This window comes from Mesoplodon mirus (genome assembly GCF_964341445.2).
Source record: "Mesoplodon mirus genome assembly, chromosome: 2".
NCBI classification, from domain to species: Eukaryota; Metazoa; Chordata; class Mammalia; order Artiodactyla; family Ziphiidae; genus Mesoplodon; species Mesoplodon mirus.
The window spans coordinates 61,083,025-61,098,571 of NC_138977.1; the positions used below are offsets into that span (position 1 = coordinate 61,083,025).

The 15,547-nt window shown below is 39.7% G+C and overlaps 1 protein-coding gene across 1 annotated transcript in view; it reads right to left on the reverse strand.

The window, feature by feature from the left end:
- Positions 1 to 12,379, reverse strand: part of CFAP70 (cilia and flagella associated protein 70) — a 93,499-nt gene extending 81,120 nt beyond the window's left edge. The window contains exons 1-3 of the mRNA XM_082640063.1: positions 12,349 to 12,379; positions 10,496 to 10,598; positions 9,129 to 9,315 (exon numbers count right to left, since the gene is read on the reverse strand). Of these exons, the coding sequence (XP_082496189.1) occupies positions 9,129 to 9,315; positions 10,496 to 10,558 (250 nt within the window). The 5' untranslated portion in view covers positions 10,559 to 10,598; positions 12,349 to 12,379. The remainder of the gene's footprint in view (positions 1 to 9,128; positions 9,316 to 10,495; positions 10,599 to 12,348) is intronic.
- Between the last annotated feature and the right edge of the window lie 3,168 nt (positions 12,380 to 15,547).

A 15,547-nucleotide genomic window follows, 5' to 3' on the forward strand; every position in this document is an offset into this window, starting at 1 on the left:
TTCTTTTTTGCTGGCATTTTTTGACACCACTCCTACACAGGAAGGGGAGAGGCAATGCCTCATTATTTTCAGGTGGAGACAAGTCTAGGTTCCCCACTCAATCTCCATTAATACCTGAGTGGGGCAGCTCCTCCGTACTGCTGAGGGGACATGGGGGCTCTGATTCCTTACTTGTTCTCTACTGATACTACAGTGGGTGTAGATGCATTCCCACTAGGTGATGGTGAGTTTTGATTTTACACTAGACCCCATTTGACACACCCCAGTGGGCAGTGGAGGAGCACCTCATTACTGCCAGATTGGGGCAGAAGCCCTGGCTCCCCGTGTGGTCTCCATTAAAACCACATGTTGAGGGAATTCCTTGGCAGTCCAGTGATTAGGACTCGGTGCTTTCACTGCCTGGGCACAGGTTCAATCTCTGGTCAGGGAACTAAGATCCCGCAGGCTGCATGGCATGGCCAAAGGGAAAAAACCAAAAAACAAAAAACACATGTTGAGAGAGGGGTGTCATTACGATAGAGAACAAAAGCCCTGGCTTCCTACTTGGTCTTCTCTGACACCACTCAAGGAGGGTGTTGAGGCATGCTATTTCAGCTTTGTGCGTGTGTAAGCCTAGGTTCCCCGCTTGGCTTGGGTGTGGGCGGGGCCCCAGTTTTTCTTTCTGGGCCTTTGACTGGAGTAGAGCAGGTTCTGTCTGAATGTTTTCTGTCATGCTAGGCTGCCCCCCTTCCTGGTCTTTTGATGAGAGAGAGCAGACTTTTGTGGTTGGTTGGTTGGTTTGATCTGTACCCATGTTTGTTTCCAGGTTGCTGGCTTCTTCAGCAAACAGTTTGGGATATATGAGGCAAAAAGAAAACCCAAGGAACTCACACTGTCTTTCCTCAAGTCTCATTTCTTTCTTCTTTCTACCTTTCAGAGTCTGTTATATAAATAATGTCCAGGGTTTATAGTTATGAGAGGAATAGAGGCAAGTATATCTAGTCCATCTTCTTGGAGGCAGAAGTTCTGTTTGAAATTCTTCTTGATTTCTAATGACTGTACTTAAGATTATAAATGTATCTCTAAGCACTACGTTAGCTATATCCCACAGTTGTGGTATCTGGTGTTTTACTGTTGACTTGATTCTAACTGCTTTGCAGTTTTTATTATGATTTCTTCTTTGTCCCATGAATTATTCATAATAACTTTTGCTATATTTTTGTTATTTCTTATTTTTTTGACTGTTGTATTTTGGTCAGAAAACATCATCTGTATGCTATTGCTTCTTTGGTATATGGCAGGACTTGCTTTGTGGCCTGGTAAGTGGCCAGCTTTTATTATACAAATGTTCCTTGCATGTTTTAAGAAAATACATATTATTTAATGATCGACATAACTCTATGATTACTAATTCTTAGGGAAGTTTTTTTGTCTACCCAGCACCTAGACAGATATGATGGTGTGTGAACTTTTTTTTCTAGTCCAATCTTTTTGAGAGTCTTGGCTTACGACGAGTTAAGTGGTCTCACTCTCAACTTCCCATCTACAGCAGCCCAAGTCTCTGCCTCTGTAAGAGCATTAAAATCCAAGCCCCTGGGTTTTAGAATACTGCCCTCTCCCCACACACCACCACACACCAATGGCAGCTGTTCAAGAGTTCCAGGTTTCAGTTTCTGTTTTGTTTCTGGAACAAAGGAACTACCATTTCTTTCTCACGTTCAGTGACATGCTTAAAATAATGGTCCAGTGTTGCCTTTCCCATCCAGCATGCTAGGGAAGAAGGCAATTGAGATACAACTCTCACTTGGGGTGACAGAGAAGCACAGAGGAAAGAAGAAAGCAGCAGAAGAGAGTGGGTGGGATAAAAGAGTGCAGGTCAGATGGATGCCTCTGTGGTTGACTGATTCCCACCTATGCCAGAGCTAGGAATCACTGTTCTTGGACAGTGTTTCCCAGTAATCACCTGAGACATTTTTTTTCCAAGGTACAGCTACCTAGGCTCTTCCCATGGCAATTGTGAATTTAGTGGTATAGGGTGGGACCCTGAAGATTACTTTCTCTCAGATTACTTTCTCTCAGGTGACTGTTATGGAAAGAAAGGTCTGGAAAGCATTGCTCTAGAATACTGTATAGATTCTCAGGTCCACCTCTCTGGGTTTGGGATCTCAGAATCTGTGGGTTTTGGCAGGCACCTTAGGAGACGTGCGACTAAAAAATAACAAAAACAAAAAATAACAAGTATGGGTCATCAATCGGATCAAGATTGCAGAGGAATAGGATGGGGAGCTCACCTTCTGCCACAAATACATCAAAAATACATCTACATGTGGAATGATTCTCACAGAACATCTAATGAATGCTGACAGAAGACCTCAGACTTCTAAAAGGGCAAGAGAATCTCCACATAACTTGGTAGGACAAAAGAAAAGAGAAAAAAAAGAGAGAAAGGAATCAGGATGGGACCTGTGCCCCCAGGAGGGAGCTGTGAAAGAGGAAAAGTTTCCACACACTGGGAAGTCACGTCACTGGCGGGGAGATCAGCCAGAACAGAGGGGGAGCTTTAGAGCCTCAGAGGAGAGTGCAGCAACCGATTTGCAGAGGGCAAAGCAGAGAGAAACCTGCACAGATGGTTGGTGTCACCACCCGGCACTCGCCAGCCTGATATGCTTGTCCACTGAGGGACAAGGGATCTGGAAGATAGAATAATGGAAATTACCCAATCAAAACAGCAGAGAGAAAACCAAATGAAAAAAAAAAGAAAGCAATATAAGAGACCTATGGGATAATATAAAGAATGCCAATCTATGCATAATAGGGATTCCAGAAGGAGAAGAAAGAGAAAAGGGTACTGAAAATGTATTTGAAGAAATTATGGCTGAAAAAATCCCAAACCTAAAGAAGGAAACAGATATCTAGATACAAGAAGCACAGAGGGTCCCAAACAAGAAGAACCCAAACCGACCTACACCAAGACATATTCTAATAAAAATGGAAAAAGTTAAAGATAAAGAGAGGATTCTAAAGGCAGCAAGAGAAAAACAAATAGTTAATTACAAGGGAACTCCCATAAGGCTATCAGCTGATTTCTCTACAGAAACGCTGCAGGTCAGAAGAGAGTGGCAAAATATATTCAAAGTTTTGAAAGGGAAAAATCTGCAACCTAGAATACTCTACCCAGCAAGATTATCATTCAGAATAGGAGGGGAAATAAAGAATTTCTCAGACAAGCAAAAACTAAAAGAATACAGCAATACTAAACCTATCCTAAAAGAAATATTGAAAGGTCTTCTCTAAATAGAAAAGAAACAAGAAGATATAGGAAGGAGGAAATCACAGTTTACAGTTGGAAAGTAAATCACTTAAATTAGCCAGTATACAGATCAAAAAGAAAAAAAAAACCTATTTGTGAAAGCGATGATAAACACAAGGAACAGAAAAAGGATAGACATGAAGATGTAAAAAAGGACATCAAAATCCTAAAACATGGGAAAGGAGGGTAAGAAAATGTAGATTCTTTTTTTTTAGAATGTGTTTGAACCTATATGACTACCAGTCTAAAGCAAGCAGATATAGGAAGAGGTTACCATACTTGAAAAAAAGGGCAACCACAAATCAAAAATATACAATAGATTACTAAACCCAAAAAGAAGAGAACACAAGCATAAAATAAAAGGAAATCATCAAACCACAAAAAGAAAAACAAAAAGAAAAAGAAAGGAACAAAAAAGAAACATAGAATCAGCTGGAAAACAAGGTTTAAAATGGCAATAAAGGACTTCCCTGGTGGCGCAGTGGTTAAGAATCTGCATGCCAATGCAGGGGACATGGGTTCGAGCCCTGGTCCAGGAAGATCCCATATGCCGTGGAGCAACTAAGCCCGTGTGCCACAACTGCTGAGCCTGCATTCTAGAGCCTTTAAGCCACAACTACCGAGCCCACACGCCACCACTACTGAAGCCTACGCACCTAGAGCCTGTGCTCTGCAACAAGAGAAGCCACCACAATGAGAAGCCTGCACACTGCAACAAAGAGTAGCCCCCACTCGCCGTAACTAGAGAAAGCCTGTGCCCAGCAACGAAGACCCAACACAGACAAAAATAAATAACTAATTTTTTTTTTAAATGGCAATAAATACATATGTATCAATAATTACCTTAAATGTCAATGGACTGAATGCTCCAATCAAAAGAAAAAGAGTGGCAGACTGGATTAAAAAAACAAGAGCCTACAATATGCTGCCTACAAGAGACACACCTTAGGGCAAAGGACACACACAGATTGAAAGTGAGGGGATGGAAAAAGATGTTTCATGCAAATAGAAATGACGAGAAAGCGGGAGCTGCAATATTCATATCAGACAAAATAGACTTTAAAATAAAGGTCATAAAGAAAGATAAAGAAGGACATTATATAATGGTAAAAGGATGAATACAAGAAAAGGCATTTTACACTCGTCAACATATATGCGCCTAATCCATTCACGATAAAAACTCTTACCAAAGTAGGTATACAGGGAAAATATCTCAACATAATAAAAGCCATTATGAGAAACCCACAGCCAATACAATACTCAATGGTGAAAAGCTGAAAGACTTCCCATTAAAATTTGGAACAAGACAAGGATGCCCACTCTTACTACTTCTATTCAACATAGTATTGGAAGTCCTAGTCACAGCAATCAGATAAGAAAAAGGAATAAAAGGTATCCAAATTGGAAGGGAAGAGGTAAAACTGTCCCTATATGCAGATGACATGATACTATATATAGAAAACCCTAAGGACTCCACACAAAAACTACTAGACCTAATAAATTCAGCAAAGTAGCAAGATACAAGATAAACATTCAGAAATCGGCTGCATTTCTTTACACTAACAATGAAATATCAGAAAGGGAATGTAAAAAAACAATACCTTTGGGAATTCCCTGGTGGTTCAGTGGTTAGGACTCCATGCTCTCACTACAGAGGGCCTGGTTTCAATCCATGGTTGGGGAACTAAAATTCCACTAGCCGCTTGGTGCGGCCAAAAAAGAAAAAAAAAAAAAGCCTTTTAAAATCGCACCCAAAAAAATAAAATACCTAGGAATAAACTGACCAAAGAGGTGAAAGACTTATATGCTGAGAACTATAGAACATTAATAGAGGAAATTAAAGATGATTCAAAGAAACAGATATCCCATGCTCTTGGACTGGAAGAATTAATAGTTAAAATGGCAATACTACCCAAAGCAATCTACAGATTTAATGCAATCCCTATCAAATTACCCATGACATTTTTCACAGAACTAGAACAAATGATCCAAAAATTTACATGGAACCATAAAAGACCCAGAATTGTCAAAGCAATCCTAAGGAAAACAACAAAGTAGGAGGCATAACTCTACCAGACTTCAGACAATACCACAAAGCTACAGTAAACAAAACAGCACAGTATTGGTACAAAAACAGACATACACATCAATGGAACAGAATAGAGAGCCCAGAAATAAACCCACACACCTATATGGTCAATTCGTCTTCGACAAAGGAGGCAAGGATATACAATGGGAAAAAGACAGTCTCTTCAGCAAGTCATGCTGGGAAAGTTAGACAGATGCATGTAAATCAATGAAGTTATGACACACACTCAAAGCAGCACAAAAATAAATTCAAAATGCCTTAAAGACTTAAACATAAGACATGACACCATAAAACTCCTAGAAGAAAGCATAGGCAAAACATTCTCTGACATAAATTGTACCAATGTTTTCTTTGGTCAGTATCCCAAGGGAATAGAAATAAGAACAAAAATAAAGAAATGGGACCTAATCACCCTTACAAGCTTTTACATAGCAAAGGAAACCATAAAAAAAAAAAAGAGAGAGAGACTTCCCTGGTGGTCCAGTGGTTAAGAATCCACCTTCCAATGCAGGGGATGTGGGTTCAATCCCTGGTTGGGGAACTAAGATCCCACATGCTGTGGGGCAACTAAGCCCATGTGTCGCAACTACTGAGCACACGAACCACAATTAAAGAGAAGCCCGTGCACAACAACGAAAGAGCCCACATGCTGCAACGGAGATCCTGTGTACCACAACTAAGACCCAACACAGCCAAAAATTAAATAAATAAATAAATAAATATTGGGACTTCCCTGGTGGCACAGTGGTTAAGAATCCACCTGCCAATGCAGGGGATAAGGGTTCAAGCCCTGGTCCGGGAAGATCCCACATGCCGCAGAGCAACCAAGCTTGTGCGCCACAACTACTGAGCCTGTGCTCTAGAGCCCATGAGCCACAACTACCGAGCCCGTGCGCCTAGAGCCCATACTTTGCAACAAGAGAAGCCACAGCAATGAGAAGCCCGCGCACCGCAACAAAGAGTAGCCCCCGCTCGCCACAACTAGAGAAAGCGCATGCGCAGCAACAAAGACCCAACACAGCCAAAAATAAATAAATTTATTTTTAAAAAATAAAATAAATAAATATTAACAAAAGAAAAAGGAAAAAAAGAAAAGACAACCTACACAATGGGAGAAAAGATTTGCAAATGATGCAACCAACAAGGGCTTAATCTCCAAAATATACAAACAGCTCATACAACTGAACAACAAAAAAACAAACAACCCAATAGAAAAATGGGCAGAAGACCTTAATAAACATTTCTCCAAAGACATACAGATGGTCAGTAGGCACATGAAAAGATGCTCAACATCATTAATTATTAGAGAAATACAAATCAAAACTACAGTGAGGTACCACCTCACACCAGTCAGAATGGCCATCGTCAAAAGTCTACAAATAACAAATACTGGAGAGGGTGTGGAGAAAAGGGAACCATACCAAACTGTTGGTGGGAATGAAACTTGGTGCAGCCACTATAGAAAACAGTATGGAGATTCCTCATAAAACTAAAAATAGAACTACCATATGATCCAGCAATCCCACCCCTGGGCATATACCCGGACAAAACTATCATTCAAAAAGATATATGAACCCCTATGTTAATAGCAGCACTATTCACAATAGCCAAGACATGGAAACAACCTAACTGTCCATCAACAGATGAATGGATAAAGAAGATGTGGTACATATATACAATGGAATACTTCTCAGACATAAAAAAGAATGAAATAATGCCATTTGCAGCAACATGGATGCAACCAGAGTTTATCATACTAAGTAAAGTAAGTCAGAAGGAGAAAGACAAATACCATATGATATCACTTATATGTAGAATCTAAAATATGGCAGAAAAAAGTGGATATATGTGTATGTATAACTGACTCACTTTGCTGTACAGCAGAAACTAACACAGAATTGTAAACCAACCATACTCCAATAAAAAAAAAATTTTAATTAAAAAAAAGTCCTCATAAGTCAAATTACAGTGTATCTTAATGTGAACACTCAAAATGACAATTCTAATTTAAACATATCTCGAGGTTACTAATGTTAATAATAAAAAGACAAAACAAAACAAAAATAAATAAATAAAATATGGCATAAATGAACCTATCTACAAAACAGAAACAGATTCACAGGTATAGAGAACAGACTTGTGCTTGTCAAGGAGGAGGGGTGAGGGAGAGGGATAGACTGGGAGTTTAGGGTTAGTAGGTGCAATCTATCAGATTTAAAATGGATAAACAACAAGGTTCTACTGTGTAGCACAGGGAACTATATCCAATCCCCTGGGATAAACCGTAATGGAAAAGAATATTAAAAAAGAATGTATGTATGTGTATAACTGAGCCACTTTGCTATACAGCAGAAATTAGCACAACATTGTAAATCAACTATACTTCAATAAAAAATATATTAGGGCTTCCCTGGTGGCGCAGTGGTTGAGAGTCCGCCTGCCAATGCAGGGGACACGGGTTCGTGCCCTGGTCCGGGAAGATCCTGCATGCCGCGGAGCGGCTGGGCCCGTGAGCCATGGCCACTGAGCCTGTGCGTCCGGAGCCTGTGCTCCGCAACGGGAGAGGCCACAACAGTGAGAGGCCCGTGTACCGCAAATAAATAAATAAATAAATAAATTAATTAATTAATTAATTAATTTTTAAAAAACCACACTACCAAAAAATAAAAAAGAGTATGGGTTAAAACAAACAAACAAAAAAGACTTAGCCTAGAATACAGGTTTAGGAACAAAGTATTTCAGAGATAATATTATGTAGTTAGAAACTGTAAAAGTGTGAATACAGAAACTATCCATCTATTTATCCATTCATTCATTCAACAAACATTTTTTGAGCCCCTTTCTATCCCAGATATTTCTAAGCACTAGAAATTCTGAAATAAATAAGATACAGCCCTGATTTCAAAGAGTGTCTCCTCTAACAAGGGAGGCAAATTAATAATTGCTGTACAGTTCGGTGAATATACAGAAGTACAGATAGGGCTGCCAGGTAAAATACAAGATGCCAAATTAAATTTGAATTTCAGGTAAACAACAAATAATTTTTTTAGTGTAAGTATGTCCCAAATTTTGTTTTTTGGTTTTTTTGTTTGTTTTGTTTTTTTCCCCTAAATTTGGCAACCTTAAATATAGGAATACAAAGGAAAAGCTCACAAATCAGCTTAGGAGACAAAGGCTGCAAATTTCAGTTATATGTCTATTCATTTATGCCCATGGATTGAATTGAGCATTATCTACATTCTTACTTGTCTGACTGTTAATAAGAATTGACTAGTTACTAAAAAGTTATTAAATAATATTTTTTAGGGAAATTAAAATGAGTTGTACACATGAATAGATCAAATTATCTATATATCATTGGTCTTGTTTCAAACTGGGGGCTGTTTTTTTCATAAAAGAGTATGTTTGCTTCCATGTTATTGCTTATTGTTCTTCAAAATTGTATAAATATTCTTTTTTTTTATCATATGTATGTTTTATTATCAGCTGCTGGAAAGAATAAAGTCAATTTGGAAAAAAAAATTTTTTTTTTAAAGTTCAGTTATGTGTAAAAAGGTCTTCAATACAAACTGATTAAAATTAGTAGGTCATGGTGACAGCTGCCAGAACCAGGTGAGACTCAAAGTATACTGTGTTATTCCCAGGTTAAAAAGGTAAGGTGTGTTCATCTGTCCCTACAACAGCCACTAAATACCTCAGAGTATCCTGGTCACTCATATAATTAACATATTTAGAATCCCAAGGACTTACAGAACACAGGTTTGTGGGCGAGGTCATCTAAAGTGACTCCTCCTTCAGGATTGAACTCAAAACTGCAAGTGAAGTTGTATTTTGCAGTTCCTTCTGGAGAAACAGTAATTTTTGCAGAGTCTCCCAGAACCACCTGATTGAATTCTGCACGGATAAAGGTAACTGGAGTATCTCCTTTAAAACCTTTCTGTTGAAAGAAACATACTTTACAATTATATTCAAATAGAGAATTTTCTTACATATCTGGCAACGCATTTTGACTTTATATAGCATTTTGCACGTTTTCCTAACAAGCTATGTCACAAATACAAATGGGGGAAGTAGAAAGTCATTAAACAAATCTAGTTGTAGCTAAATGCAACATTCTATTTAAAGGCTGTTAAGTTGGAAGCTTTGAAAAATAACAGTAATTGTGCTTATATGATTATAAAAGCACATTGTGGAAGATCTGAAAAAGTGAGGAAAGCACATAGGAAAACAAATTACCTGTAATAATATATTTTCTAGCGTTTTGCTGTGTGTGTGTGTATATATATATATATATATATATATATGCACACACGTTTATATATACATTTTTATATATACCCTTTAAAAGAAAGTAGAGATCATTATTACATCCTGTTTTGGAATAAGCTTTTTGACTTCATAGTACTGAATGAATATATATATATATATATATATATATATATTTTTTTTTTTTTTTGCGGTACGAGGGCCTCTCACTGTTGTGGCCTCTCCCGTTGCGGAGCACAGGCTCTGGATGCGCAGGCTCAGTGGCCATGGCTCACGGGCCCAGCCGCTCCGCAGCATGTGGGATCTTCCCAGACCGGGGCACGAACCCGTGTCCCCTGCATCGGCAGGCGGACTCTCAACCACTGCGCCACCAGGGAAGCCCCTGAATGAATATTTTGACGTTTCATTATTCTTGTAAATTTTAATAGTTATATCATATTGTAGTTTTATTATTTAAATTCATCAAATGAAATTAATCACAAGAGAAGTTCTGGAGGAACTCAGATCCTTTTCAGGAGAAAGGAACTGCTGTCTAGGAAAATGAAAACCAGTTGTTTCACCCCCATTAAATTTAGTATTCAAATTGCCAGGTATTTTACACACTAATATGACGTGCTGATTATAGACTAACAATAAGGGACACTGAGAAGGAAGTGCCATTGCTATGCAAAGCCAGGAGGTTTGGTGGTACAGAATAATGCAAAACTCCATGCCTCCTGCTAATGTTCCCAACACATCTTCCCCAAGCCACAACTAGATGACTGACAGGGAGACCTGAGCCCAAAGACAAAAGTACTTTCAAGGAGAATGAATAAACTAAGGACTTCCAGGATTACCAAAAATAACTTTACCAAGTCATATCCATCTGTCACAGTGATCTGCACGGGTCTGCCTGTTGATGACACCTGCTCCATATCAGCACCTGGGCAAAGTCTCTCTGGTCTTCTTTGATCTCTGTGAACATAATGAACAAAACTGTCCCCTTATATACCATAGTTGCACAAGTATCCACATTACATCATAACCAATACCAGGGGAGAACCCAGAGAAATGCCTTAGTCCAGCACTGTTTTGTGCACTTTCCAACCTTTATTGCCAGATAGGCAGTGCCTTAGGGACCTGGTCACAAGGATGATTCTGCTGGTTAGTGCTAAAAAGATCCTTATACATGTAACTAACCCATTAAGCACAAATTACCACAAGGCAAAGAGGGTAGGAATGCCATCACCCCACCTCCCATCCCCCACCTCCTTCAAAGTGTTTTTTGGTAGCTTTTTTGTGTGTGTGATGTGCAAAACTCCCCTCAAGCATTACTTAATCTCTCAGTTTTTGAAAAATATATTTTGATAACAAGAAAGAAGCAGCCCCACAGAATGTTAGTCCACTGGAAAAAGTCCTGACGTATGTCTTATTTAATCAAAGGTATTTTCAAATTATTTTACAACACTAAGGACACAACTTCAAAAATAAATTGGATATATGTTAAGGAAAAAAAAAGGTCATGTTTTCTGACTCAATTCAAAGTGGAACTTAATGCAATTCAAATATTTATATCGGATATACTATGCTAAGTGTGTCTAGGACTGGTGGTAGAAAAAAGCAAGAGATACCTTGCTGTCTCCAAGCTTTATAAGTATTCTGCATCTTTCTAGTGACTCTCTCATTTTCCCTGTTACCTACAAGTCTCAGATCACTTGTTCAACGTTATGTCTCCAGGCTCATTCAGGGCCTAAGTGGCCCTGACAACTTTCTTTTCAAGTTTACATTTGAAACGGTCTTTTACTTCAGCCTCCTTTCCTTTTCAATAGTAGCACATGAATTACGCCTTCACTGGCCTGACCCTGGACAAATGCCTAACTTCTCTGAGCCTCAGTCTCACCTTCTATAAAACGCATAACATAACTTCTGACCTGTTTCACATTTGTTACGAATATCCACTAAAATAGTAAAACTGCTTAACCTATGAAGCACCGCACAAATGGTGTTATTAATATGCACTATGTTTCTTGAATGCTTAATTACTTCTTTAAAGACAAGTAAGCTATCATACATTTCTGCAGTCCCTGAGTGCCTGGCACCATGCCTTGCCCGCAAGAGGCATTAGCAGCATATCTGTTGAATAATGAGTGCAAGAAATCTGGCTAGTTAAAAGTTATGGTCAAGGCAGTTAAGTGGGGGCTCCTGTTGCCGCTGACAAGGCACGCATTTCTTGTCATCTGCTCAGAAGAAGTTGAAGGGGAAAAGTCAGATTAGAAAATGGTTAGATGCACAACACTGTAAATCGACTATACTCCAATAAAAAATTTTTTAATTTAAAAAATTTTAGAAACAATAGCTTAAACAAACAAACCCCAAAAAACAAAAAGAAAGAAATCGTTTAGGTGAAGGAGATGATGTGACTGGGAGTGGTCTGGGGACAGGAGCGCAGTCTGCGCTTACTGTAGGGGAATCTCGGCGCAAAGTGGGAAGTGGGGTCTCAGTCTGGCCTTGGGTGGGAAGCCTGGGCTTGGCGAGAGCGTCCGCGCCTAGCGGGGTCGGTAGCGTTCGAGTCTGTACGGGAGTACAGTCGTGCAGGGACGCGGCGTGTGCGTTTCAGCCTGGCCGAAGCTTAGGGAGAAGAAACTGAGGTAACACAGTGTGGCCGCAGGGCCGGGGTGGGGAGGCCGGGAACAGACAGTTTTCTAAGGAGTAAGAGCAGACTTACCTGACTCAGCCGCAGAGGTGTTTTTTTTTTTTGTTTTTTTTTTTTGCAACTATAGCAACCAATTACATCTCGCGAGAAATTTGTCTCCACAATCACCGCAAGTTTATCCCAAGACTCGCGATAACATTGTCCGGGAGGGAAAGGGGGACGGGGCGCAAGGTGAGTCTCTGCGCCTGCGTTCCAAAAACCGTGCTCCTGAGCGACAGCCTCTGTATTTGCGGTCACTTGCGTTTTCGCCGATGCCACTTTCCCTTGGCATAACTGTTGGCTAAGTACAAAGTTTTCCACCTTTCGAGTTTGCTTTTTCGACCCCTTTCTTTCAGTATCTCTCCATAAATAGGAGAAAAACCAAAAGCAAATTTATTTAAAGATAAAATAAAAGCCTTTATTAAACGGTTTTGAAGACAGGTCATTTAAATCTTTCTCCGTGAAAAATGCGATAAGACAATATTTTAAAAGGGAGCCTGTCTCACACACTGTTGGGGAGGATGCAAAACCGCACTGCTTCTAGTGCTAAATATTTATACAATAAACAGACTCAAAGTATATGATGTTAATGCAAAAATTTAATACGTTTGAAGTTCAACATTACTTTAGAGTTGGAATGGCAAAATACAATGGCAAAAACCTGGAAACAACTCAAACGGAAGAGTGGATGAATACACTGATATACATTCACAATATCACATATTACAAAGGAGTCAAAATGAATGAACTACAGCTCTTCACAACATGGATGAATCTTAGCAGTATACAACTTTAAAATGTTGCATTGCTAAGAGCCAGCTTGAAGGGACTCCTGGCCAAGTCACAGACAATTTGAGGATCAAGATAAACAATGATAATAATGGATTACAATCCATTGAATAAAATAGGAATACACAAGTACACATTGATATAAATAAATGAAGAGAAAGGAAAGCTCTTTCTAACAGTAGAATGCCAACCCAATAATAGAGAGGAAATGATGGAAATAGAGAATTACCATTTGGCACCAACTATAGAAGTGGATGATTTAGACATGAGTCTTCAGTGCTGAGACTGGTGTGCAGAGGTTTGATGAGGCATAGGATTCTAGCATGATTTTGGAATACTAATCAATTACAAAGGGAAAAACAGTGAATTTAAGAAACCAACATGATCAAGTGATCAAGGTTAACATCACCAGTGTCAGGAGGAGTCTACATTTTGTGCCTCCTGATGAGACTCACTGGGAAAAGCAAAGCATCATTTCGTGGTACTCCTGCAAACAAGGGACCCCGGTTGTAAGCCATCCTATAGAAACTAAGGCCTGTACCCTTTAATAAAACTGTCAAGGCCATGAAAGACTGGCAATTCTTGCAGATTAAAGAGGTCTGGGGCTTCTCTGGTGGCGCAGTGGTTGAGAGTCCACCTGCCGATGCAGGGGACACAGTTCGTGCCCCGGTCCGGGAAGATCCCACATGCGCAGAGCAGCGAGGCCCGTGAGCCATGGCTGCTGAGCCTGCGTGTCCGGAGCCTGTGCTTCGCAACGGGAGAGGCCACAACAGTGAAAGGCCCGCGTACCGCAAAAACAAAAAAAGGATAAAAAAAAGAAGTCTGAAGATACACAACAACTAAATGCAATACGTATTCCTGTATAGCATGTTGACCCAGAAAGGAAAAGAAACATTGTTGGCATAGTGGGTGAAATTTGAATGGGCTTAGTAGATTGGGTGGTAGTGTCGTACCAATACTGATTTCCTGGTGTGGAAGATTGTTTGCTGTTACGTAGAAGAGTGTCCCTGTTTGGGGGAAAATACCCGCTGGAGTGTTTAGGAGTGGCGGGACATCATGACTGCAGTTTGCTCTCTCAACCCTCGAAAGTTTCAGAAAAAGACTAACAACAAAGGATATATACACACACACACACATACTCAGAGTGAGCAATGAACCAATAACATGTTAACTATATGAGAATCTGGGTGAAGAGGACATGGGAGCATGGGAGTTCTTTGTACTGTTCTGGCAACTTTTCTATACATTTGAAACTATTTCAAAATAAATTATTAAACTATACACACACCCACATACTACTCCCCATGGAAACTCTGCTTAGGATACAATTACCAGAGCCAAATTTCAAAAACAAATTGTATTTCTGCTAATAAACATATTAAGATTATAAAAATTAAGAAAAAGATTTTTTAAACTTGCAGTGTTATAAGTCATAAAAGTTCTCAAAATAAAACTATGCAACTGTTGAGCAAGGCATTTCTCTCTGGATTTTTTCCCCAGTGAGGGTTGTGAGTGAATCTGCGCTGAAATAACTATCCTACCTTGTGCACAACATACCTTTTTTTTTTGGCTGTGAGGCTTGCAGGATCCTAGTTCCCCGAATTTAAAAATGGGTATTTGAAGAGACATTTTTCCAAAGAAGATATGCAAATGGCTAATAAGCTCAAGAAAATATGCTCGTTAGTCATTAGGGAAATGCAAATCAAAACCGCAGTGAGGGGGGCCTCCCTGGTGGCGCAGTGGTTGAGAGTCCGCCTGCTGATGCAGGGGACATGGGTTCGTGCCCCGGTCTGGGAAGATCCCACATGCCGCGGAGTGGCTGGGCCCCTGAGCCATGGCCGTTGAGCCTGCGCATCCGGAGCCTGTGCCCCGCAATGGGAGAGGCCACAACAGTGAGAGGCCCACATACCGCAAACAAACAAACAAACAAAACAAAAAAAACCGCAGTGAGATGCCACTTCATATCCACCTGGATGGCTATATTCAAATAGACAATGATATAGTGTTGATAAGAATGAGGAGCAATTGGAAGCCTCATTCATTGCTGGTAGGATCGTAAAATGGTACATACAGCTGCTTTGGAAAATAGTCTGGCAGATCGTCAAAAGGTTAAACATACTCTCTCTCTCTGTCTCTTTCTTCCCCCCAACACTTTCTCTTTCTTAGTCTCTTTCTCTCTTTTTTTTTTTTTCAGTCTCTTTGAATCTTTCAGTCTCTCTCTGAGTCTCATTTTTAAAACTGCTCTTTTAGAACGGGAAACGGTTCAGGTCCTGCTGTGGCACGGGGCTCATGTCTCAGTCACGTCTGCTGTGAAGCACACGATGCTCTATTTATTGTAGAAAGTAACTTTATTTGCTTTCTAGAATTGTTTGTAACAGATGGTATAAGACAGGTAATAAAGAGAAAAATCTATGCTTGTAAAGAATACAAAAGTTAGTTTTAC